At 42.7% G+C, this 25,784-nt stretch overlaps 1 protein-coding gene across 6 annotated transcripts in view; it reads right to left on the bottom strand.

Moving 5' to 3' along the window:
• Positions 1-25,784, bottom strand: part of gtf2ird1 (GTF2I repeat domain containing 1) — a 197,670-nt gene that overhangs the window by 21,875 nt on the left and 150,011 nt on the right. For 5 of the 6 annotated variants that reach the window (XM_072243217.1, XM_072243218.1, XM_072243216.1 and 2 more), the window contains 7 exons: positions 22,149-22,217; positions 21,976-22,065; positions 18,561-18,653; positions 16,125-16,208; positions 13,222-13,405; positions 10,351-10,379; positions 3,730-3,777 (listed from right to left, as the gene is read on the bottom strand). In XM_072243217.1, coding sequence (XP_072099318.1) covers positions 3,730-3,777; positions 10,351-10,379; positions 13,222-13,405; positions 16,125-16,208; positions 18,561-18,653; positions 21,976-22,065; positions 22,149-22,217 — 597 coding nt within the window. The remainder of the gene's footprint in view (positions 1-3,729; positions 3,778-10,350; positions 10,380-13,221; positions 13,406-16,124; positions 16,209-18,560; positions 18,654-21,975; positions 22,066-22,148; positions 22,218-25,784) is intronic. The other variant, XM_072243220.1, reaches the window with a different exon arrangement.

Here is a 25,784-nt window from a genome sequence, read left to right as displayed (position 1 = left end):
CACCATTTCATCACGGCTGATCGATTTCCCCGTTAACTCCAGTCTCCTGCCTTCTCCCTATAACTTTTTACACACTGACTTATCAAGAATCTGTCAACCTCTGCCTTAAATACCCAATGATGGTCTCCACAGCCAGCTATGACAATAAATTCCACAGATTCATCCCTCTTTAGCTAAAGAAATTCTTCCTCATCTCCATTCTAAATGGATGTCCATCCATTCCAACCTAGGGTCTATGGGCTCTCTTGCTTAATGGTATTAGTCCATGGCATAGAAAAGACTGGGAACCCCTGCTCTATTCTGAAGCTGTGCCCTCTGGTTCTGGACTTCCTCACCATCAAAAACATTCTCTCCACACGCACTCTATTGAGGCCTTTCACGTTCGATAGATTACAATGAAATACTCCATCATTTTTCTGAATTCCTGAGAGTCCAGGCCCAGAGCCATCAATTGGATAAACAAAAGGATAAGAGGCATAGATAGGATAAATAGTGAGAATCTTCTTCGCATTGTAGAACAATCACTGTTTAAGAGGCTTTTAGACAGGCACTTATGCATAGAAGAGTACTGACATGGCGTGGGAAAGCAGAGTTAGTGTAGAAGGGCAGAAAGGTTTGTATGGACATAATGTATTAAAGGTTTCAATAGGACACATTTCTGTGCTGTTCCCCTCTGTGACTCTCACCCGTTTCTATCTTGAACATATCTCTGGTGAATTTTGCAGCATTCTGCGTCAACCAGCAGCAGTGATCCATAAGGGCCGTGACGTCGTCAGCACACCTTGTCTGAAATCCCAGTGTGATCTGAGCCAAAGCTCAGCAGCAGTCACGGACTGAGGAGTGATTTCAGATGCAGCAAGCTGATTTATCTATCCGGTTCATAAAACACAAACAAACAAACACACCAACAAAAACACACACACACACACACACACACACACACACACACACACACACACACACACACACACACACACACCTGCCAACAAATTCCAATGTACCAATGGTTATGTAAGAGTGGCTTGGTTAAGGTAGCAAACTGTAGTTAGAGTTGGTCATTCCTGAACTCAAGAATAACTGCACCCCTCAACACTCCCCATTCCCTCCTGTGGCTGTGTGTGGGAGTCTGGGGTAGGGGAGGGTTAGGAATGGGGGGGTTCTGGGTCAGGTATTTACCGGCCTCTGCAGCACTTGGAATCTTCTTGTCTTGGTGGAAGGGGGAGTGGGCTGGATTGGGTGAGGATGGGGCAAGGATGGCGAGAGTGAGATCATAGAGAGGGGTAAAAGGTGTGTTGAGCATGGCTGGGTGAGGTCACGGAGTACAGGTTCAGACAGGACGGTCACTGGAAGCTGCGGGATGGGGAGCTTTTAGTGATGGGGCAGAAGGCCTCTCAGTTTGATGCAGCATGATTAACATCACGTCCCAGGAAGGAGTGCCCAATAACATTCACTCTCAAAACAACTTGATCTGTAATGTCAACATTATTGCACATTTTGTATACAGCACAATAAATCATGGCTTATTTGGAAGACAGACACCTTAACAGTACACGTTAAAGTTTCAAGCTGCTGTCACTGCATTGTTACAAAGCAGGCTCACCACGACTCTCTGATCTTAATGTGCGTGCAGTCTCCTGATGAACTTTCAGCTTTTGGTGCACTGCTGGTTTTTTTTCTTCATCTACTTCAGATCGTTGCATTAACTTTCAAACCAAGGTGCACGATTATAAAACAGGAACAGGTATCTTCCTGCAACTACTGGCACATCATCTTATTTAACTTGCACACTGTTATCATGCTCTTGAGCAGTCCTCTCTGCAAAAAGATGAACTCTTCCTAAAGATTTCCTAATTTACATTGTCTATCTGCACTGTACTTGCTGTGTAACTAACACCTTATTCTGCATCCTGTTTTCCTTTTCTATCTTGATATACTTGTGAATTTCATACAATAATCTGGATGGCAGTTAAACAAAAACTTTTTACTGTATTGCAGTACATGTAACAATAACATATTATATATATATATTTGTTTACTCTGCAGTGCAATGCCTGCTGGTACATGCAAGTGGTTGCAGGAAAATACTTCACAAAAAAATCAATTTTTGTGCTATAAATTGATCCTCCACTTGCCAAGCAAGGATCTTCAATATGCACCAAAAAATCCTAAAGAAAATAATCACTAACTCTCCATTTCCATTGCCAGTTTGTAATGTCTTCTCCAAAGCACCAAGGCAGAGCATATACACATACAAAAAAAGTGCATTATTATTAAGCCAATATGTTTAATCTATATGTATATTGGGCATGAGCTCCTGCTATGGACTGAGTATTACATTGTTACAAAGCACAAGGCCCTTGTCCAAGAGGATCACAATATATTTACACACGTAGTTAGAACAGCTCAGTCTAAGTTCCCTTACAAAGCTCTGAAAGGAGCATTTTGTAGGGAATGATGTCATCACTTGCACCCTCTGATATAGAAGTCACGCTGGGGTCACAAGGGTATCCAATGACAGGTCAAATTTCCTGATGACTGTGAAAAAGTCAAGAATTTTTCTACTCCAGGTGAAGAAAACTAACTGTGTTGTTTAATTTCAAGGAACATAGAGCTCCCAGTGAAGGAATATTTCCATTTGGAAACGTCCAACATATCTGATTTCTTGAACACCAAACTCCAAGCCAAATGAAATCGACTGAAGGGAAGTAGATTTTACTTCTATTGCTTCTGATTCAGAATCCCAAATTACATAAATATAGCACCTAGTCTGGCTGGAAAATTGTGTCAGGGTTTCCATAAGAAACACGGTTAGGTCATACTCATTTATATCTGGAGTAACACACACAAAATGATGCAGGAACTCAACAGATCAGGCAGCATCTAAGGAAAGGAATAAAGAGTCGATGTTTCAGACCAAGACCCTTCATCAGGACTGGAAAGGATGGGGGTAGAAGCCAGAATAAGAAGGTGGGGGAGGGGGGAAGGAGTAGAAGCTGGAAGGTGATAGGTGAAACCAGGTGAGGGGGAAATTAGGCTGGTGTAGGAGGGAGGAAGAAGTGAGAAAGATGGAAAAATAAGATGTACAAAAGGCAAAGGGATAAAGAAAGCTATCTGATAGGAGAGGAGAGTTGACAATTGGCGAAATGGAAGGAGGAGGGGTATCAGAAGGGGGTGATAGGCTGGCGAGGAAAAGAGAAAGGGTATGAGGGCAGCCAGAATGAAGAATGGAAAGGGAGGGAGGGGGAGAAGATATTAATGGAAGCTGGAGTGATCGACCTTCATGCCGTCAGGTTGAAGGCTACCCGAACGGAATATGAGTTGTTGCTCCTCCAACCCCAGAGTGGTCTCATTGTGGCCTCCTCTACTGCCATGAACCAACATGTCTGAATGGGGAATTAAAATGGTTGGCCACCGGCAAATTTCTGCAGACAGAGGGAAGGTGCTCGACAAATTGGTCCCCCAATCTACATTGTGTCTCGCTGAAGTAGAAGAGGCTGCACCAAATACAGTAGATGACCCTGACAGACTTGCGGTGTTTCCTCAGCTGGAAATGTCTCATTTCATCTCACACCTCGTTTACATCTATACCAGAAAGTGGATTCCCTCATTTCATATGGAGAGACACTCAGACTATCAATTGTCGCAACTAGCAAAATGCTTTCATGTGCTGTATGTTGCGAGCTGCACTCGCATTTGGTCAGGGTACAGTAAGGGGAGGAGAAGGCTTACCCTGTAAAGCAGCATATGCTTTTTCTAGTGATGTTATTCGCCTGGGTGCTAGAATGTGGAGAGAACAGAGAGAGTGTTAAACACAGAATCCTATTAGTATGAAGAAAAAAAACAACGATCCTTATTTATCTCCAGACTAAAGGGAATCTATTCATTTATTAAACTTTCATGTCAATATAACTTAAGAGCATCTTCTTCAACTGAATATTACCCTTCCAGATGATAATTAGTCATCTTCAAAGTGTATCTAATTAGATGGTCCACTGGTTAACCCCAATCTTTATCACTTGATAAATCTAAACTGAAGTTTGAAGTTCACCTTCCCTGAGGCATCACATAATTGTGTATGGCAATGCTCCCTGTAAGAGCTCTACTCTCCAAATCAGGTCAAACAACTTGAAAAAAACTTAAGATAGGAACTTTCAAGGATGTGAGAAATATTCTACTCTGGCTGATCTAAAAACAACACTGGTCCTTGACGTAAGTTACCTCAGAATGTAGTCGGTACACCAGGGAGGAGCCAAAGAAATGGAATGAGGTAAAACACAGTTCAAACTGGAAATAACACCAAGGGAACAAACTAACCTAGAGACTAATCTGAAACGTAATACAAGAATATTTGCAGCTGAGAACTTATTCCAGAAGTTTCAGAACCTGGAAAAGACTTGTGGGATTTAGTTCATCAGCGACACAAACAATTGAATTCCATTATATGCATGCTTATCAACACACTGATCAGCAAAGACTTTAGCTAACAGAATCGTGTTGATTAAATTTAGGAGAAGAGTTGATCTACCTATATTGCAGGGAGGACACACTATAATAGCTTATATGAGTTAGGTGGGTAGCTGGGAGACAACCAGCTAAGCCCATTGAAGACTTGGACAAGGATTTCAGGAATGGCAAAGTCTGGGCAAAGGTAAAATGGGAATACTGGGCATAAGTAGCCATAGGAGAGGAAGAAAGGTCTAGACCAAGGGTCTCAACCTGAAACATTAACTGTTTATTTCCCTCCACAGATGCTGCCTGACCTGTGGATTCTTCCAGTGTTGGTTGTTTTAGACAGAAGTTCAAGGCGTGGCTCTCCACCTCTGAGTGCCCGAAGTGTCATGTCCTGAGATTAATTAAGGATACAGGCAGTGGAAATCTATTTCCTGTAGTTAAAAGAAGTGATATGCGTCTTACCACAAGAAGGAAGTTTTTGAAGGGGCAGGAATCTAATAATAGCAGTCTTCTAATATGCCAAAGAGAGATGTTATGGATGCAATGGGAGGTGAGGACCTTGATACGATGGCTATCACTAAAGAGGTAGTGCTGAGCAAACTTGTGGACCCGAAGATAGACAAGTCCCCTGGTCTTGATGGAATGCATCCCAGGGTACTGAAAGAAACGGCAGAAGTTATAGTAGAGACTTTGGTGATAATTTACCAAAATTCTCTGGACTCTGGGCAGGTCCCAGCAGATTGGAAGATGGCGAATGTCATGCCACTGTTCAAGAAGGATGTAGGCAAAAGGCAGGTAACTATAGGCCAGTTAGTTTAACATCTGTAATTGGGAAAGTGCTTGAAGCTATCATTAAAGAAGAAATAGCAAGGCACCTGGAAAGAAGTAGATCCATCAAGCAGACGCAGCATGGATTCAACAAATGCAGGTCCTATTTGACAAACTTACTGGAGTTCTTTGAGGATATAACAAGCACAGTGGATAGAGAAGAAGAGATGGATGTAATTTACTTGGATTTAGCATGGATAGAGGATTGGTTAACTAATAGAAAGCAGAGAGTTGGGATAGATGGGTGTCACTCTGGTTGGCAATCAGTGGTGAGCGGTGTACTGCAAAGATCGGTGCTGGGCCCACAACTGTTCATGATATACATTAACGACCTGAAAGAGGGGACCAAGTGTAGTGTATCTAAGTTTGCTGATGATACTAAACTGAGTGGAAAAAAGATTGTGCAGAAGGTACGGAGAGTCTGCAAAGAGATATAGATAGGTTAAGTAAGTGGGCAAGGGTCTAGCAGATGGGCGTACAACGTTGGTAAATGCGAGGTCATCTACTTTGGAAGGAAAATTGAAAGAGCAGATTACTATTTAAATGGTAAAAATTGCAGCATGCTGCTGTGCAGAGGGACTTGGGAGCACTTGTGCATGAATCGCAAAAGGTTGGTTTGCAGGCACAAGAAGGCAAATGGGATGTTGGCCTTCACTGTTAGAGGGATTGAACTTAAGAGCAGGGAGGGTACACTGCAACTGTACAGGGTACTGGTGAGGCCGCACCTGGAGTACTGCCTGCAGTTCTGGTCTCCTTACTTGAAGAACGATATACTGGCTTTGGAGGCAGTGCAGAGGAGGTTCACCAGGTTGATTTCAGAGATGAGGGGGTTAGACTATGAGGAGAGATTGAGTCGCCTGGGACTGTACTCACTGGAATTCAGAAGAATGAGAGGAGATCTTATAGAAACATATAAAATTATGAAAGGGATAGATAAGATAGAGGCAGGAAAGTTGTTTCCACTGGTGGGTGAGACTAGAACTAGGGGACATAGCCTCAAGGTACAGGGGAGTAGATTTAGGATGGAGATGAGGAGGAACTGCTTTTCCCAGAGAGTGGTGAATCTGTGGAATTCTCTGCCCAATAATGCAGTGGAGGCTACCTCAGGAAATATATTTAAGACGAGGTTAGATATATTTTTGCATAGTAGGGGAATTAAGGGTTACAGGGGAAAGGCAGATAGGTGGAGATGAGTCCATAGCCAGACCAGCCATGATCTTCTTGAATGACGGAGCAGGCTCGACGGGCCAGATGGCCTACTCCTGCTCCTATTTCTTATGTTCTTTTGCTCTTATGTTCTCACAGAGAAGGGGATGGTTTTAGAAGATAAGTACCATTTAACAGTTCTTGGGGTAAAAAAAACAGCAAAGGTCAGATTAAGTGAAGTTGGGTAATGGGAATCTAAGGTAGATCACGATCATATAAGCATGTGATTGGATTCATAAATTTCCTCTGGAAGTTACATATGCGTGGCACAGCAATTTTAACAACTCCCACAGGAAATGACTGGTAGAGTGATAGGTGTGGTAATGCTTGAAACATTAATTCAACTAATTGAGTCTAATACAGGATATTAAGTATGGATTGATTTGTGAATCATTACAGTGACGTGTTGACACAGGACCTGTGGGAAAACAGTAAGAAGACAACATGGCAGAACTTGAATGATGCTGGGACAATGCACACAAAAATTCTGGAGGAACTCAGCAGGTCAAACAGCATTTATGGAGGGGAATAAAAGTCAATCTGGGCTGAGACCCTTTATCAGGACTGTCTTCCTTTCCTTTGGCTGCTCCTTTGTGCCGATGACGAGTCTCAGCCCAAAACAGCAACTGTTTATTTCCCACCATACTTGCTGTTTGACAGGCTGAGTTCTTCTAACATTTTTGTGTATTGCACAAGATTAAAAGCATCATCTCTCTGTTGCTGGGACAGTGTATGGCCTTGCATTACACTTCACAATATTTCCATGGATAGAAACGTCAACATCCACTTCTTAGATCATAAAGTTATAAAAAAAATCAATCAATTTGCCACAACTGTGCATATTCTTTGAATAAGTTACCTCATAATCCCACTTTTCCCCATTCTTTTCTCTGAGAAATGATCAATCCATTTTGTCCTCTACAGCTGGCACTGAATCTTCTTCCACAATCTTTTCATGCAGTGTATTCTAGACTACACCATGCTGTTGCATGGGAAGTTCTCATCGCTCCTCCTACTTTCTTTCCAATGATTTTCTCTGGTCACTAACATTTCTGCTAGTGGAAATACTTTTGGTGTAATTTCATTTATACTTGCCTATATATCTTGTTTGTGAACACGGTATATGACACTTAAATATGCTGATGTAAAATTGTCAAGTATACTGCCAAAGAACTGGGAGCAGCTACACCAACAAATCACTTCACCCTCTTCACAGATATCAGTAACCATCAAGATAACATTTATACTCTGATTTCACAGATGTCCAGTCTACATTTGCTATATCTGCATGGACTACTTAAGTCTTCCATTTCCTAATACAATGTAATTCTGTGATATACCTCTGTTGAATAGACAGGTGTATTTCTACCTAATCAGCAACCGTTTGGCAAGTGGAAAAGCTACTTCAATGGTTGCTTTAAAACCTGAACCAAAATCGTTGCTTGCTCCACATTGCCTGTCACATAAATGGGAGTGCCATTGCCTACAGTGTTAAATTGCTCCACACAAACTCAGCAGCTGCTTTTAGTAAACACCCCATGTTTTAAAATAATACTAAACACATACAGGTATATACACAAACACACACACAATGTATTAGTGGCTTCCATGGGGATATATCCGGCATATCATCTTTTTTCTGCTTTGTAAATTTCCCCAATGGAAATGGATTTGACGTGTCTCACTACTTCTCAGGGCAGAAATGGCTCAGTATCACTGTGTGCCAAAACAGTACCAGTCACAAGAGACACCTCAGTCATTGAGTCAGTAAATCTCTCTGAGTCTTTCATACATATCTTAAAGAAAGACAGCAATCTATTTTTGGTGAGACATCTTACTGAGGTGTCTCCTTCACCCTGCCATTCTACAGTTGCTGGGAACTCTCCCCAAAGCTCCATAACTAACTGTTTGTGTGGGAACAGATCTGCAAATGACAGGGTGATATTTCCTCTGCAAGTCCTGTACAAGCTAGTTTTCCAAAATGATAAATAATTTATCATGAGACTGGAGAACAACAAAGTACTACTGCCAAAAGAAGTGGTGTGCTGGCATTGGAAAGGTTCCAGAGGAGGTTCACAAGAATGATCCCAGGAATGAAAGGGTTAACATAGGAGGAGCATTTAATAGTTCTGGGCCTGTACTCACTGATCTCATTGCAACCTATTGAATATCAGGCCTGGATAAAGTGAGTGTGGAGAGAATGTTTCCTATAGTGGAGGAGTCTAGGACCAAAGGAGGCAGCCTCAGAATTGAAGGATGTCCATTTAGAACAGCAATGAGGAAATTTATTTTTAGCCAGAGGGTGGTGAACCTGTGGAATTCATTGCCACAGACGGCTGTCTGGGCCAAGTCATTGGGTATATTTAAGGCAGAGGTTGATAGGTTCTTGATTAACCAGAGCGTCAAAGGTTATAGGGAGAAGGCAGGAGAATGGGGTTGAATGGGATAATAAAGCAGCCATGATGGAATGGCGGAGCAGATGGGTTGAATAGCCCAATTCTGCTCTTATGTTTTATGGACTTAAGTATAAACCAAGAAACTTAACTCAGGGACCGAGTATTGGTGAAGAGTAGGAAGTTTCCTGTCACTACATTGGCCTGATAAAGAATATATAAAGTAGGTTGGTATGAAGGTTCCATTCCTGCATATAACGACTCATTTTGTAAGACATGGTAATAAGATGTCTCAACTTCCTGCACTTGTCTTGTAAGTTTCCCGCTGAAACTCAATGATCCTCCTCCCAGTAAATGATTAATGCTGGACATTTTTAAAATATGTAGGTGGTAGAAGAAGCACGACATGCTTGCACTGGGCTGGCCACTGGCAGCAGAAGAAACAAGGATGCTCCACAAGGCTCAGTCCTGGCGGAGTGTCTTGACCTGAAATACTCGCAGTCCATTTCCCTCTATTGTTGATACCTGACCTGCTGAGTTCCTCCAGCTCCTTTGTGTGTTCCTCCACAATGTTAGTTTTATGACCCTTGAAACAATTAGATCTCCTTGCATGTGGGAGGGAAACGAATGACTGAGCACTGCACAAATAAACAAATGATTGATCTCTGAATGAAGAGCTTTATTTGGTAAGGTTCATGGGATTATAAAAACAGCTCAGGCTGTTGTGATCAAGTGGCACCCAGCCCTATAGACACACCATGGATCAGAGGTCTCCAGCTACATAGAGGAGCCAGGCCCATAATACCACTGGTAAGTCTGGCTGGTATATGCATCAGTGACCAGAAACCTTTCCACTCAGTGAGGCATTGCCCAGTAATACTAACAGTGACCAGAGGTAAGAGAGGGCGCTGTTGAGGGATGGTCTCCTGTTCTGCAGAGGAGCAAAGCCCAAATTACCACCAAATCCTGTTGGTCTTCTCTTGTGCATGTCCTTCATGCACAGTTGAAGATTTTTCTCACTCAGAAAAGGAGTTCATAGGCAGTCCATGTGTCTGTTATGTTGTGAGATACTGAGAAGAGCACACGTGCGGCCTGCATTCTCTTCCTTTCTATCTGAGAAAGACATGGTAAATGTTACCACGTGATGCTGCAATTAGGAAACTTCCAGTGCCAGGAATACACCTTAGGAATTCTTAAACTGTAGTTTCCCTAACCCCCACTCCTGGTATTTCTAGGACAATCTTTGTTGCTGCAAAGTGAGTCATAGAAATAGAAAAAGAGTAGGCAGCATCTCCGATCTCCGTATGGTCCTAGCTCTGAACACCAGGGGATTCTTCCCATCACAGGGCCTAAGAAAATGGAATGGGGTAGGGTGGGGGTGGTGTCAGGGTTAATTTACCAATACCAGCTTGCTTTCAAATGCAAGGTGAATAATGTGCAAATGATTTTGGAGCACTGAAGATATCCTTACCAGGTTTGGGGATCAATCCCTGGAAAGGCCTGCAAAATGACAAAAAAAATGTACACATCAAAACCTACAAAAATATTCTCAGAATGAAATGCCATTCAACGGTATTTAAAATCAGAAAACAGTCGAACCAGATAATGAACATTGCACATGTAAAATCTTTGTGCACTTGCTTTTGCAATTCCTGTGTTTACGGGGAATGCAGCACAGTAGAGAAGACATTATCCTTTAACCTGGATTGAACCCAGGCACCAGCAACAGGATGAATCATAGACCCTTCACAGCACAGGACATCAAGTCTACCTCTGCCCTTTGTGAACCAATTTTAATAGTTCTCATAATTTTATCTTATATCCTGTAAGTTATTTTCACTCAAGTACACCTCCAGGTCATCATGAAAGCCCTGATTGACTGTGCTGATGTTGTTCTAGACAGTAAGTTTCAGATCAATACCCATCTGGTAAAATATTTCCTTCATTTTCTTCCTGCAACTTTTGTCCTTCACCATAAGACCAGAAGTTACAGGAGCAGAATTAGGCCATTTGGCCCATCGAGTCTGCTCCACCATTTCATCATGGCTGATCCACTTTCTCCTCAGCCCCAATTTCCTGCTTTCTCCCTGTATACATTCGTGCCCTGACTAAGCAAGAATCTATCAATCTCTGCCTTAAATATACCCAATGACTTGGCCTCCACAACTGCCTGAGGCAATGAATTGCACAGATTGACTACACTCTGGTTATACCCACTGAAACATGAACATGTTCGTTACAGAAACAGCTTCCCTTTTTGTTGAACCTTGACTTGATCTTGTACTCCACCAAACCTCCTTTTCTTCCCCCACAAACAGCAACTCCTGGCAGGACAACCTAACATTGTCGCTGAACTTCCTCCTCCCTCCATCCCCTTCACTAGATATATTCTGCATTCTTCCTCAGTCTTCCTGCGGTATGGGCAAAAGATCTAAACACAATACCCCAGTTGTGAACTAACCAACATGTAGTCAAGTTCAACAGAATCTCCTTGCTTCGCTCTCTATGCTTATCTTTATGACTCCTTCATCCTACATACGTTACTAACTGTTCTCTCAATATGCTCTGCAATTAAACATTTATTGAATTGACTCAGCACCTTCTATACTTGCACAAATTTTTGGATGGTGCCATTTATCTATATTGTACCTCCACACTTTCTGCACTCCTATTCAATTTCATCTGCCACTAATCTGCCTAATCTCCCTACGCATCTTCTCTTGAACTCTATTATTATCTTCTTAATTGTTCATCATACCAAGTTTTCTGAAATGTGCAAAGTTCAAAATTCTACCCTGCACACCCACATCCATGTCACCAAAATATATCAAAGCCAGTGGGGTCAACATGGCAGCCCTGCTCTAGTCTGAAAAGGCAACTATTTCCCACAACTTGCTTCTGTCTTTAATACACTTCTTCCATTCATGCTGTTACTAACCCTTGCATCTCATCCTTTCTAGCTGGTCTTCTGAAAATGTAGATAAAAGAATATCTACTACCTCCCCTTCATCATCTTTGACTGTTGCCAAATCAAAAATTTCAATTAGATTGGTCAGATGTGAATTGCCTTTTAAAAATCTGTGCCCCCTCTCCATTATTAACACAAGTGTCTCTATTTATTTCTCCTTATTGTTTCTAAGGTCTACACTCCACTGAGATTAAAATAAATGGTCTATAGTTGCCTGACAAATCCACTAACTCTTACTTGAATAGCATGCTCCATTTTCCAGTCCCCCCCCCCAACTCAAACACTTCCTAGAGCATCCATGAATACATCATGTTCCCAGTGTGATTTTAAGCTCTGATAGCTGTCATGGTATCTCCTTGACAACTTTCACCCCATCCAGTATCTCCACCACCTCTTACCCAGATTCGGGCAGCATCCTCTTCCATTATAAAGACCAATACAAATTTAGTATTCCCGTCATGTCCCATCTCTCTGCATAGATCCATTCCTTAATTTGTCCCCATCTCTCCCCCACTACATGCTTACGTGCCTACAGAAGACATTTAAGTTTGCTCTAATGTTATCTACCCTTACATTCTCTTTGTCAGCTCTATTTTTTCAGTTTAATGCTTGAAAATTCTACGCATTCATTGGGATGTGCTAAAATGATGCACTGATGGATGGCAATGTTTCTTCCTGTTGCCCATGACATAAACCTCTGGTTGCCACTGCTCTCTCAAGGATCTGCTCCCTGTAGTACTTCACCAAGAACTCAGCACCCAGTCCCGCCTTTCCTCAAGCTGTGCTTTAATTCTCACCACTATATTATCCACCCCCTCCACCCCCACCCCAACCAGAGTGCTTGCAGTCGTCCAAACCTTCTCGCTGATTGCCGAGTTTATACACGTACATTCTAAACTGATCTGATCTTCACGGTATGTTCTAGACACCTGAGGACTCACAGACACCAATCCTGTTAATTAACCAATCCTGTTACTTGCAACAATTAGTTGCTATTATCTGGTTAATTAAAGCTTCTGAATCAGCAAAGGATTATTTAATGTTTATTTTCTGCCCGCTTACATGTAACACTCTAACTGACAATCGTTAGCTATCTGGAGCTTCTCTCTGCCAGCACCACATTGCATTTAACTTCTTTGTTCTTTTTACCTGGTTACCTTATGCTAACCAGCTATAGTCCCATGACATCACTACCCAATTACAACTCCCAGTTTGCTTAACAGGTTACTTAATATCCTTCTATGTTTCCAACATATCTACCTACAATTTCTATTTCCTATTGCGTGGTGACTTAGAGATTCACATGGCTGTGAACTAATTAATCACAACTTCCTGGCATTATCTGGGTTACCTACAATTCCCAAATGGTATTACCTGGTTATAGTGAACTTGATTTTGTCAGCCACAGCCAAGATTCTCTCCAGATTCTGGGATCCAAACGTACAAGGTTTTCGGAACGGAATGCCGGGTGGGAGCCCTTCAATTATAACTGAGCCTGGGTTGCTTTTTATTCGCTTGTAGGGAACTTGAACAGGGTACTTAATACCCAAAGCTTCACCTGTAAATAATGAAAAATGAGACCCTATCTCCAACACCATGCCACATTGTATTTATTTTCGGATAATTCATGAGTCAATGTAACCTTGCTTGAATCAATGTAACCTGGAGTGGTAGAGATTACCGGGAGAGTATTTTCCCAATGTGGGCAGTGAATAGAGTTAAGTATTTTTCCACAGATCACTCTCATTTAATACAAGATATGGTGGTGCAGCTGGTAAAGGTGCTATCCCATGGCACAAGAGACCTGGGTTCAGTCCAGACCTTGGGTCCTGTCATGTGTGGAGTTTGCAATGTTCTCCTGTAGTCTCATGGACTTCTTCTGGGGGCTCTGGTTTCTTCCCATGTCCCAGAGATGTGGAATGTCAGTTAACTGGACAATATATTCTGCCCCTTTGTGCAGATGAGATGTACGTGAATTGGGGGTGTCACTGAAGGTTTGGGAAGAATGAAACTGGAATTAATAAAGGACTAATATGAATGGGCAGATGGTGCTCAGTGCAGACTTAGTGGACCAAAGAACCTATTTTTATGATATAGTTCCCTACAACTTTTGTGACTGATTCATCCTGAAAATAACCTGTACAGAAACACATCAACTTTAAGATCAACTTAGAATTGGTTGACAAGATAACTGTCTAAATCAAAGAAACTTAATGTAAATACAAAGACACAAGAGGTTTAAGTAATGCTGGAAATAGTGTTAGGCTAAGAAATGATTACTGGGGCGTCAACATTTAACATGCCACAGTGGTCATTTATCCATGACTGCGACCAAGATACAGAAAAGACTTGATAGACCGAATGGCCTAATTCTGCTCCTATGTCCTATGTCTTAGGTAGGACCAATATTTTGGACCTCACTGTATCAACGTTCAAGGATCAAATGGGTTCTCCAAAGGCCATTTTATTTTTTGGGAAGTGATATACCTTGGCCAAAGTACACCTGAAAAATATAGCCATTTTATAGATTTCTTTGGTGCCTGCATAAACAGATACTAGGCTATGTGGAGAACAGGGATTTGGCATGCCTGGCAGAAATTGCTTGGCGTTGAGTGAAACAGGAAATGTCTGCAATAAAGGCAACTAACTAATGTTGACTCATTGAGTGCAAAACAAATAATGTCTTTGGGTATTATTGGAGATCAGCTAACCCTAACGCAACAGAAGGATTAGAAATTGACTTATTGGTCAGTGGTATGAAATCCTGTTATTTAAAAGGTAAAGTTTCAAAGTGCAATAATAATACATTACCATAGCCAAAATTCTGTGCTCAGTTCACTTAGTGAACATGAACTGTTCACCTCCTGATTCAGATTAAAGTACAATTATAGAAATCAGGCGAGTGTTTAGTGATGGTGATCATGAACTGTGCTTGCCTGGTTTCCTGCTTCCTCAGTCTTTCGCTGAGAGGAGAATAGGAAACAGCTGCTAGCTGTCCATTCAACACCCTTAAACTCACTCAAAATAGGAACTTAAAGAAATCCAAGAACAAACATACAACGAAGTGAAGCACATAATTCAGCCCGACACAGCTCTGCAGAACTGAAGGGATACTGTTCTGTCAGCCATGCCATCTTCCAGTTAACAAGGTATGTTCACAATGCACCCTTTAGAACTTATCAGTTCTCTAACTTTTGGAGTGTAGACATTCTTATAACACAGGAAACCCAACAGCCAGCTTACACACAGCCAACTGACCAGGTTAGAAATTTTGATTAAGGGATAAATACTGAGATTGATGATTAACTAGTTACTTGGCTTGCCATCCCCTCTGTTGATTCACTAGTGAAATTGCCTTTTCCCCAAGGAATAAATCCTCTAAAACTCTCATGATCCTAGAGCCATCACCCACACCCCTGCCCCGTTTTGTTACTCAACAGACAGGCAAAGGGTTCAAGTTCTGGAACTGTGGTCCCAAGGTTCGATGGAAAACAGTGGATTTATTGTTTCTTGTTCAAGAATTATCTATCAATGAAGTGATAGTGGTGATCTAAACCCATACGCAACCCCACATCCTACAAATCCCAAACAAATAAAGCGATTAATAAATGAAATAACCCACAGAACTGGGATACAAGACCTCTGGCCACACAGATTGACCCTCCTTGTAAACCAGCAGGTTGGTAATTCTGAGGTTAGGTGTAGCTCTTTGCTGTACACAAAAGCGGCTGAGGTAAGAAATCAGGCCCAGTTGCAGTGCTCTCAGTTTCCCTGGCGTTCAAGTTACCTCTTCCCTTGGTTTATTATCTGAAGGTGGGAGAGACATTCTGATCGATAGAGGTATAAAGATGCTAGTGAAATGTCCTGCATGGACTGGAATGTTTGCAGGGCATCTGCCAACATCTTCTCACTTAACATAAAAATAAGCTAACTCCTTCACTCAGCCGCCTACGCCAATGCAAAATAAAGGAGATTTAAGGAGATTAAAGGAATTTTAAAAGGAGATTAGAAAAAGTCCTGGGGCCTTCCCCATATGGGCCTGATCTGACACTACAATATCTCACAGGACTGGACTGGGGTTCCAGTTCCTCCTAATAATGTTCAAACCGAGGGAATGGAAGGACCCAGTGTGTGATCAGAAAGGCAAGTTCACCATGAAGCATGGTGACAGTTCTATTACTCACATTGGTATCAAACACTTTACCATAGCACTGGTTTCTCTAAGCAACTCACAAGATTACATTCCAAGTGTGGCACAGCAGAAAGTCTGAAATTACCATATTTACGATTAAACAGGTCCTGCACTTGTTCACGTAGGTTATTGGCAATATCCACTCTGGTCAGCTTTGCGTCATAGTTTTCTGCAAATAACATAAAAATATATATCAATAGAGCTGGACTCCAGAGTGCAGAGACACACTATTCTGGGGCACAGTAAATGGCAACCAGCTTTCTGGCTTTACTGATATCATTTTACAAGATCCCAAGATCTTGACTGGGAACACTGTGTACTTGCTGGTTTATGTACTTGTACTTTGTCTGGCTGTAGACCCAGAGTGATGGAGTCTGACTCTGCAGGGTCTTGATCACTTATTGATTTAGTAGGCAATCTACTTCAGACAAAAGCCTAGAAATAGCTTTACTAATTTTCAGTGGAATTAAAATAGCCGCCTGTGACACCCTAACACTGTGAGTCCCAAAAAGATAAAGATCTTCAAACAACTCGTCTACAGAGCAGTGTTGTTGGGATTTCCTGTGTAATTCTGTATTGCATCAGCTTCAGAACATGGATCCATGAAGTCTTTCATTAAAATTAGTTAATCTCTCACTCCTACTCTTTCTGTAACTTACAGATTTTTCACTCTTTCTCGGTTCTGATTAACCATCTTTGAACTAAGATGTTAACTCTTTTCCTCTTTCCACAGATGCTGAGCATTTCCTGCTGTTATTACAGGGCTTCAAGGTGGTGCCAGCAAACAACGTGATCAATGGTGACTTCCTACACACAGTTCATGAAGCTACTTCTTTTACCTCTTCTTTCAAATATGATTCTGCTACTACGCTGCGTGCAAAAGCAACCTGTGATTTACATTTTGATTGTGTGTTTTTGGGCCGATTGAGTGATCTAGTGCTTGCTATCTCAGAGGGAATTCGGAGAGGTTGAGTGCAGCCTGGAAGCCGGGAAGTGGGCCGTGAGCCCATGATCGATTCCACTGCTTCTCTCTGATTGAGGCATCGAGTAATGATTGAAGTCAATAAAGAGTAGAGTGGTGGATGGGCAGGCGGATGTTTGGCACCGTCTGCCTGTGTTTGAGCAGCCTTACTCTCCTTCTTGCTAGGGGCTGTCAGAGGAAAGTTCAGGAGCCATTTGAATTCATGTTGTCAGGATTGATTGGCAAAGATCGTGGCTGTGAACTCATGCCAGTGCCTCTACTTTCTTAGAAACTTATGAGATTCAGCATGTCACCAAGTACTTCGACTAACTCTTACACTGTTGTAAGTACCCTGACCAGTTGCATCACGGCCTGTTATGGCAGTTCCAATGCACAGGAATGCACGAGTCTGAAGAGTTGCCATGGACAGGAGATGCTGCTTCTGGAAGGTGGCATCCCACCATCAAAATCCCCACCGTCCAGGTCATGCTCTCTTCTCAAAAACATGAAAATCTGCAGGTGCTGGAAATCCAAGCAACACACACACACACACACACACACACAATTCTGGAGGAACTCAGCAGGCCAGGCAGCATCTATGGAAAAGAGTAAAGTCCACGTTTTGTGCCGAGACCCTTCAGCAGGACTGGGGAGAAAAAGCTGTGGAGTAGATTTAAAAGGTGGGGGGGGGGGGGGCAGGAGGTTCAGAAGCCTGAAGTTCCACACCACCAAGGCTCAGGAATAACCACTTTACTACCACCATCAGACTTTTGAACCAACCTATACTATCACAACCCTACCTCAGCAACAAGACACTATCGACCATCTTCGACACTGCCACAGGTTTGCTTTGACTGCATCTTCGCTTTTATGAAGTACTAAGGTCTTGCTTATATGCAGTCTTTTTTCCATCCTATTGTATAATTCTTAGATACAACCTTTATTGTTTTGTTATCCATACCAACATGCCGGAGATGCTGCTCAAGCAGGGTTTTCATTGTACCTGTACCTCACCACATTTGGTGAGCCACATGATATTAAACTCAACATGAGTACCTGACAATGTCAACCATGATCAGAATATGAAGCAGCACACAGGGGGTCACAGGAATGCTGAGCAAGTAGGTAAATAGTGGGCACTGCATCAGAATTGTTATTGTTTGGGGGTGATTTCACAGAGGGAAAGAGAAAAAACCCTATTGGAATTCAAATTTTGTGACAGGTGCCCAGACGTTTGTCAAGGTTGCTTTTCTCTGGGCTAAGCTCAGTTTCAACAGCACAGCTCCTTCCTGCTGTAGCTGTACAAAGGCATTTCTAGGTCACAGTTTGCTGCAACTACCTTCTGCTCCAAGAATAAATGTTGGAATGAAGGCAATTCACCAATGTCTTGGAGATTATACCGCTTTCACTTAACAAGTATGTCCCTTGATAATGGATGGCATTTTATTTTCTCTGGAGCAGTACTTAAGCTAAACTAATTCGTCACAATCATGATATACGGCAAAAATTTAGAAATCAGCATCTAGCAGGTTACCAAGGTACAGAGTAAGTTTTCCTTACCTGGGATTGTCACTTCAATAATATTAAGAGAATTGTTTGATTTATTTCCATCAGAGGTTGTCAGGTGCTTCACGGTTGCTTTATCTGGTATTTCTAACACAATAAAGAAACAAGCATTAGAACAGAGGTGTGACTCAGCAAACCTTCCCCCTGTCAGGGTTAACCTGCACAGCTGTGGTGGGTGGTCAGAGTCTTTTTGCCCATGGCAGGGTAGTGACAAGGAGACGTACAGGACTGAGATAGATCAGCTGGTTGAGAGGTGTTGTAAAAACGATCTTGCACTCAATGCCAGTAAGGCCAAGGAACTGATTGCGGACTTCAGGAAGGGGAAATCAGGAGCACACACATCAGTTCTCATTGAGGGGTTCAGCAGTGGAAAGGGTGAATGGCTTCAGGTTCCTGGGCTCAACATATTGACACAATTACAAAAAGAAGTTTGGAGGAGGTTTGGTTTGTCACCAAATACTCTAGCAAATATCTACAGACATACGTAGAAAGCATTCTAATTGGTTGCGTCTGCATCTGGGATGGAGGCGGCAGTGCACACGATCAAAAAAAGCTGCCGAGAGTTGTAAACTAAGCCAGCTCTATTATGGGCATTAGCATCCCCACCATTGAGGACATCTTCAAAATGTAATGTCTCAAGGAGGTGGCATTTATCATAAAGGACCCTCACCATCCAGGACATGGCCTCTTCTCATTACTACCGTCAATCAGGTGGTACAGGAATCTGAAGACTCACAGTCAATGTCTTGGGAAGAGCTTCTTTCCCTCCACCATCAGATTTCTGAACAGCTCATAAACCCATGTATACTACATCTGTTTTCACACTATTTATTTTTCATATATTCTTATTGGCGCGTGGCCAAGTGGTTAAGGCGTTCGTCTAGTGATCTGAAGGTCGCTAGTTTGAGCCTCAGCTGAGGCAGCATGTGTGTCCTTGAGCAAGACACTTAACCACACATTGCTCTGCGACAACACCGATGCCAAGCTGTATGGGTCCTAATGCCCTTCCCTTGGACAACATCGGTGGCGTGGAGAGGAGAGACTTGCAGCATGGGCAGCTGCTGGTCTTCCATACAACCTTGCCCAGGCCTGTGCCCTGGAAACCTTCCAAGGCGCAAATCCATGGTCTCATGAGACTAACGGATGCCTTAAAAAAAATTCTTATTGTAATTTATAGTAACTTTTATGTATTGCTCTGTACTGCTGCTGCAAAACAACAAATTTAATGACATATGTCATTAATAATAAACCTGATTCTGATTCTGAAAGCTCAAGTGTGGGTTTAAGGTGAGCAAGGGTTTAAGGAGCGAGAGAAAGGGTTGAGGAGCAAGCTTTTCCAGAGTACTGCATATATGGAACAGGCTGCCAAAGTGGGAGAGTTGGAAGTTACAAAGTTGAAAAGACATTTGGACATGTGCGTGGATAGGAAAAGTTTAGTCAGATATGGGCCAAGTGCAGAAGAAAGGGATTAGTTTAGATAGGCATGGGTAAGTAGGGTCAAAGGGCTTGTTTCCACGACCCTATGCAATTTACTCACTTTATTCCCCTGTGACCACGTTTCTTTACTCCACAAGTTATGCTGACTTTGATGGTGCTTTTAAGGAGAAGTTAAATATATCAATGCAGGGGAGACACAAGTAGGAACACAGAGGAGTAGAAGAGGAGATGTGCTACAGGAGCATTGATCAGTGGGTTGAATTACCCGCTCTTGCAATGTATATTCTATGCCATAATGGGTCTGATTAGGCCATCGTCACCGGCCTGCCAAGTCTCGAGAAGAATTAGCAGTGTAGCTGCTGGGAGCCAGGCCACAAACGCTGATTCTCCAGAGCTAAGAATGACAAGCGTAAGCTACACAATTGCTCTCAGTGAAGTTCATGACATTCAGGCCATAACAGCCTGTCGCCAAGGTGACTCGCTGAACAGATGTTAGCCCCCTCTTAAAGGTTCTCAGTGTTCTGGAACATGGACATGCACCTTACCACTATATGAATTAATTAGAAAGCTTTTTCTGTAGCATTCAGCTTAGTGAAACACTGCGTTGGGTTTATGTCGTCAGTGCACCCTACCACGGAGTGGTTTGGTCCATTTGCTGCTCAGGAAGTGGCTTTGAAAACAGAATGTACGAGGGAGCTGAGACCGAGCAGGCAGCCATTGTTAGTGAAATCTTGCTCCTCTCCACAGCTGCGTTCAGGGGATTTCTTGCAGCAAAGGGGGTACTTTGTTCACGATATCAGCTTCGAAAAGAGCAGCGAGGGATTTCAAATACAGAAAACTGGTTTATTTCAATACAGAAAATTTTTCAACAATTTCATTTGCTAAAAGTAGTGGTTATTCAGCACTCATCACCAGCTGCACTATCATGCAAAATCTAGCTACAATGGACAGTGGGAGAGATTACAGGCTGAAATCTAATCTAGGTTTAAATATAATCTGAGTGTAACTTGGTTGAAGGTTTGTGTGTGGAATAACAAATGCATAGGAGTGAACTCTTGGCTGGGATCCAGTCAAAAGGCTCAGACAGTTTATGTACTATACATTCAGTGGCCACTTTATTCGGCACACATGTACACTGCTCGCTAATACAAATATCTAATCAGCTATCACGTGGCAGCAACTCAATCCATAAAAGCTTGTAGACAGGGTCAAAAGGTTCAGTCGTTGTTCAGACCAAACATCAGAATGAGGAAGAAATGTGATCCAAGTGACTTCGACTGTGGAGTAACGATTGGTACCAGACGGGTGGTTTGAGTATCTCAGAAACTGCTGATCTCCTGGAAATTTCATAGACAACAGTCTCTAGAGTTTACAGAGAATAATGGGAAAAACAAAAACATTCAAAGAGTGGCAGTTCAGTGGATGAAAACGCCTTGTTAACGAGAGAGGTCAGTGGATTATGGCCAGACTGGTTCAAGCTGACAGGAAGACGACAGTAACACAAATAACCACGTGTTACAACAGTTGTGTGTAAAAAAACCATCTCTGAATGCACAACACGTTGAGCCTTGAAATGGTTGGGCTACAGCACCGAAGACCATGAACATACACTCAATGACAGGAGGTACGTAGCAAAGTGGCCATGGAGTGTAAATGAAGATCGTGTGGGTAGGACCCTGACACAGAGACTCTATTCTGAGTTCTGCCATGGCGAGAAAGTTCCAGGTAGATGGAGAAAAACTTTCATTGAAGTTCTCCAAGCTCCCTTGTATAAGTGTAGCACATTCACCAACTTGTGGGAACTTTTAACCAATGACCTCTCAAAATGGAGGAGCAGTGTTAGGGATGGCATTGAGAACTTTTGAGTTCTTTCTCTAGGACTGCACAGAAGCCTGGTATAATCAGCAGAAGGAACACACCGTGTCCAAAAATACCCACGCCTGCCCTATCAGGGACTTCCTGCCCTGCCTACCTGTGGCGGAGTCTACAAGGCCCGCATTGGCTTCATCAGGCACTTCAGAACTGGAGTGGAAGCAAACCATCCGTGATCCCAAGGGGCTGCCTGAGGAGAAGAAAACAAAGATGAATGGACCTCTGCGAAGAGGATTAACTTCCTTTTGTCCAGTTATTATGTACTGGACTGACCTGTTTGGATTTGTCTCTTCAGCTGCATTGCTTCATCTTTCACTGAGTCACGGGGTTCCTGGGGTGAAACTGGAATAAGCACAAAGATGACAAAATGGATCAGAATTATTCTCCTATCTTTTATTGGCTTCAGTCACCTTACCTTTTCATTCTGCATGACAGCAATGCTTAGTAAACAAGAGTGTTCACCTCAAATCTACGAGGCAGGAAGAAAGAGAGCCCTCTGCCTTGATCTCTGAGTAGCTCTCAAGCTGATTGATCATTTCTTGGTGGACTGCACTTCACTACCCTGTCTGACTGGGATTAAAGGATGCCACACGGATTGCAGAAACGTTACATCTGACATGCTATTGTGTTCAGGACCGCAATGAAAGCTTGTCATCTGTTCTATTTTACTTACTAGATCCTCCTGCATAGGATGTACAGGACATTAAGTGCACTGATATTAAACAGGCTCTGTCTTGAAGGATTCTCTCCCTTTCCATCCTCCTCCATCTCTAACTTCAATATGTCCTGCAGGGTCTTGTGGTAGTAACAAATACACTTAAGAAAGACAACAACACCTTTGGTTGACCCCGAAGAAGCCACTGCATCTGAGCACGCTGCCATCTTACCAGAAGTAAGGTGACTGGCTTTAACCCACTCCAAAATTTTCACAGTATTCATTAACTTAATTTTTGTTTGTGAATTGCCTATTTCCTTAGGCACCTACTTTTCACCCGTGGTCCTAAAACTCAAGATCTTCCTTGCTCTTCTCCCTGCTCAACTTAGCTTTGGGTTCAACTCCATCCTAACTCCTTGAGCTCCCTGAATTCCCATTCTGTTTATAGCACTCCTTCGCTTCACCCTGGTGAAGCCCTCATGTCTGTTTGCTCCCTTTGTCCATGAAATGCAGGTGTAGGAGTCTACAGTGCATAGTGACTTGCTATTCATTACTATTCAGACAGTAGTGTCTGAAGAGAAGATGCTGTCCAAGTTGCATGCCATCTTGGACAATGTCTCCCATCTACTACATAATGTACTGGTTGGGCACAGGAGTACATTCAGCCAGAGACTCACTCCACCGAGATGCAACACTGAGTGTCATAGGAAGTCATTCCTGCCTGTGGCCATCAAACTTTACAACTCCCCCCTTGGAGGGTCAGACACCCTGAGGCAATAGGTTGTCCCTGGACTTATTTCCTGGCATAATTTACATATTATTATTTAATTTTTTTAATGGTTTTATATTGCTATATTTATACTCTATTCTTGATTGGTGCAACTGTAACGAAACCCAATTTCCCTCGGGATCAATAAAGTATGACTATGACTAGACTCGGCCAGACAGTATAATGAGGTCCTCAGGCAAGCTTCCTTTTACTCCAGCATCATAACATGAAAGTTAAGCCCTTGCTTTTCTTCCCCAATTCTTTTCTTAAATCCATCAACTGTCTGTCTGCACCTTCAATTTCAGCAGAAAGCTCATGAGCCCGGTGGGCCACTGTTTCAGCTGCCTGTGCGGCTTCCTTCCTCTTATAAAGTTCTAGCCTTATTCAATTACGCATCCAATTCTCAGCTCCATATCCTGGCCCCTCCACCATGTTCCTACCAAACTGCTTGCCATTTTGTCTTTATATTGGCTGCTAAAGCTCATAATTTCCTATCCTCGGGTTATGTGGCCTCCAGCTCTGTCCTTCGGTTTAATTTTAAAGGCCACAGCGCCACTAAGTGGCGGATACAAGAACAGCAATAGCTTCATACACCAGGGTTCTACATGTTGGGGCTGCAAGCAGGTATTCAATGCTCTGATAACTAATAGAACAATACCAATGCAGCACACAGACAGGCTCTCTGACCCACCTGTCCATGTTGACCATAAAGTAACTGTCTATACTAATCCTGTTACCAGCACATGATGCTGATCTGTAGGCTTATAAATCTTGATAACTGAGGCATTCCCTTCGATATCTTTAAAAATGCTCTGAGACTCTCTGCCTCCACCACATCTTCAGGCAATGGATTGCAAACTTCATCTAGCTTCTAGGTTAAAATTTTCTTCTTTATATCCCCTCTTAGCTTCTGACTCTCATCTTAAACCTATGCACTCGGGCTGCAGACATTTCTGCTATGGGAAAAAATTTCTCACACCCCTTCTAGGTAGCCTCCTTCCCCTCACCCCTTCATTTTACTCTGGCGTTTTCCCCCTTACATTTCAGTCCTGATGAAGGGTCTTGGCATGGTTGATTCATTTTCATAGATGCTGCCTAACCTGCTGGAGTTCCTCCAGCATTTTGCATGTGTTGCTTTGGGTTTCCAGTATCTGCAGACTTTGTTGTTTCCCACTGTCTACACCTCATAATTTAATACACCACTATCAAATTCCCCCACCCTACCAATCTCCGGTCACCCCCTTACCCCCTTCCTCAGCATCAAGGACAACAAATCCAACCGAACTGGTCTCCCCTTATAACTGAACTATTCTCTCCCAATATCCTGCAGTAACTCCTCTGCACCCCCTCCAGAACAATTGCTTTCCATACTGCGGCAATCAAAACCGTGCCAAATGGCCTGTTTACATGCTCTATGTGGCCTCCTCAGTGTTTCATAAAGCTGAACGATAATATCCCTACCCTTTAAATTATGCCCTCTGCTCAATGAGGGTTTGCGTCCAATTTCATAGTCATAGTCATACTTTATTGATCCCGGGGGAAATTGGTTTTTGTTACAGTTGCACCATAAATAATAAATAGTAATAGAACCATAAATAGTTAAATAGTAATATGTAAATTATGCCAGTAAATTATGAAATAAGTCCAGGACCAGCCTATTGGCTCAGGGTGCCTGACCCTCCAAGGGAGGAGTTGTAAAGTTTGATGGCCACAGGCGGGAATGACTTTCTATGACGCTCTGCGTTGCATCTCGGTGGAATGAGTCTCTGGCTGAATGTACTCCTGTGCCCAACCAGTACATTATGTAGTGGATGGGAGACATTGTCCAAGATGGCATGCAACTTAGACAGCATCCTCTTTTCAGACACCACCGTCAGAGAGTCCAGTTCCATCCCCACAACATCACTGGCCTTATGAATGAGTTTGTTGATTCTGTTGGTGTCTGCTACCCTCAACCTGCTGCCCCAGCACACAACAGCAAACAATTTGCCTTCTTGACCACCCACTCTACCCATACCGTCTTCAGGGACTCTTGGACTTCCATACCAAGTTTCATGGGCTCCTCAGCACTCCCTAGTGCGCCACCATTTATTGTGCATTTTCTACCTCTATTTGACATTCCAAAATGCATCACCTGGCACTTATCAAGATTAATTCTGAATGATCAATCTCTCTCTAGCCTGAGAATATCTTCCCCACTATCTGCACTGATTTTATGTCATCTGTAAGTTACTTATCATATACTCTACATTAACATTAAGTTGCTGACATATATAACAAGCAATAAGGGCCCTGGTACCGATCCCCGCAACAGGCTTCCAAATACAAAAGCAACTCTCCATCACTACACTCTGTCTATTATTAAACTTATTTTTTGATCCAGTGTGTCAATTTGCCACGGATCCCATGGACTCTTTGTGGGATCCTGCTAACTGTGAACAGGAGATAGAGAAGAGCTACAGGGAGTTAGTCACCCCGAGGCTGC

This window comes from Mobula birostris, chromosome 25 (genome assembly GCF_030028105.1).
Source record: "Mobula birostris isolate sMobBir1 chromosome 25, sMobBir1.hap1, whole genome shotgun sequence".
In the NCBI taxonomy this organism is placed as follows: domain Eukaryota; kingdom Metazoa; phylum Chordata; class Chondrichthyes; order Myliobatiformes; family Myliobatidae; genus Mobula; species Mobula birostris.
This window is presented reverse-complemented; position numbering and strand designations above follow the sequence as displayed.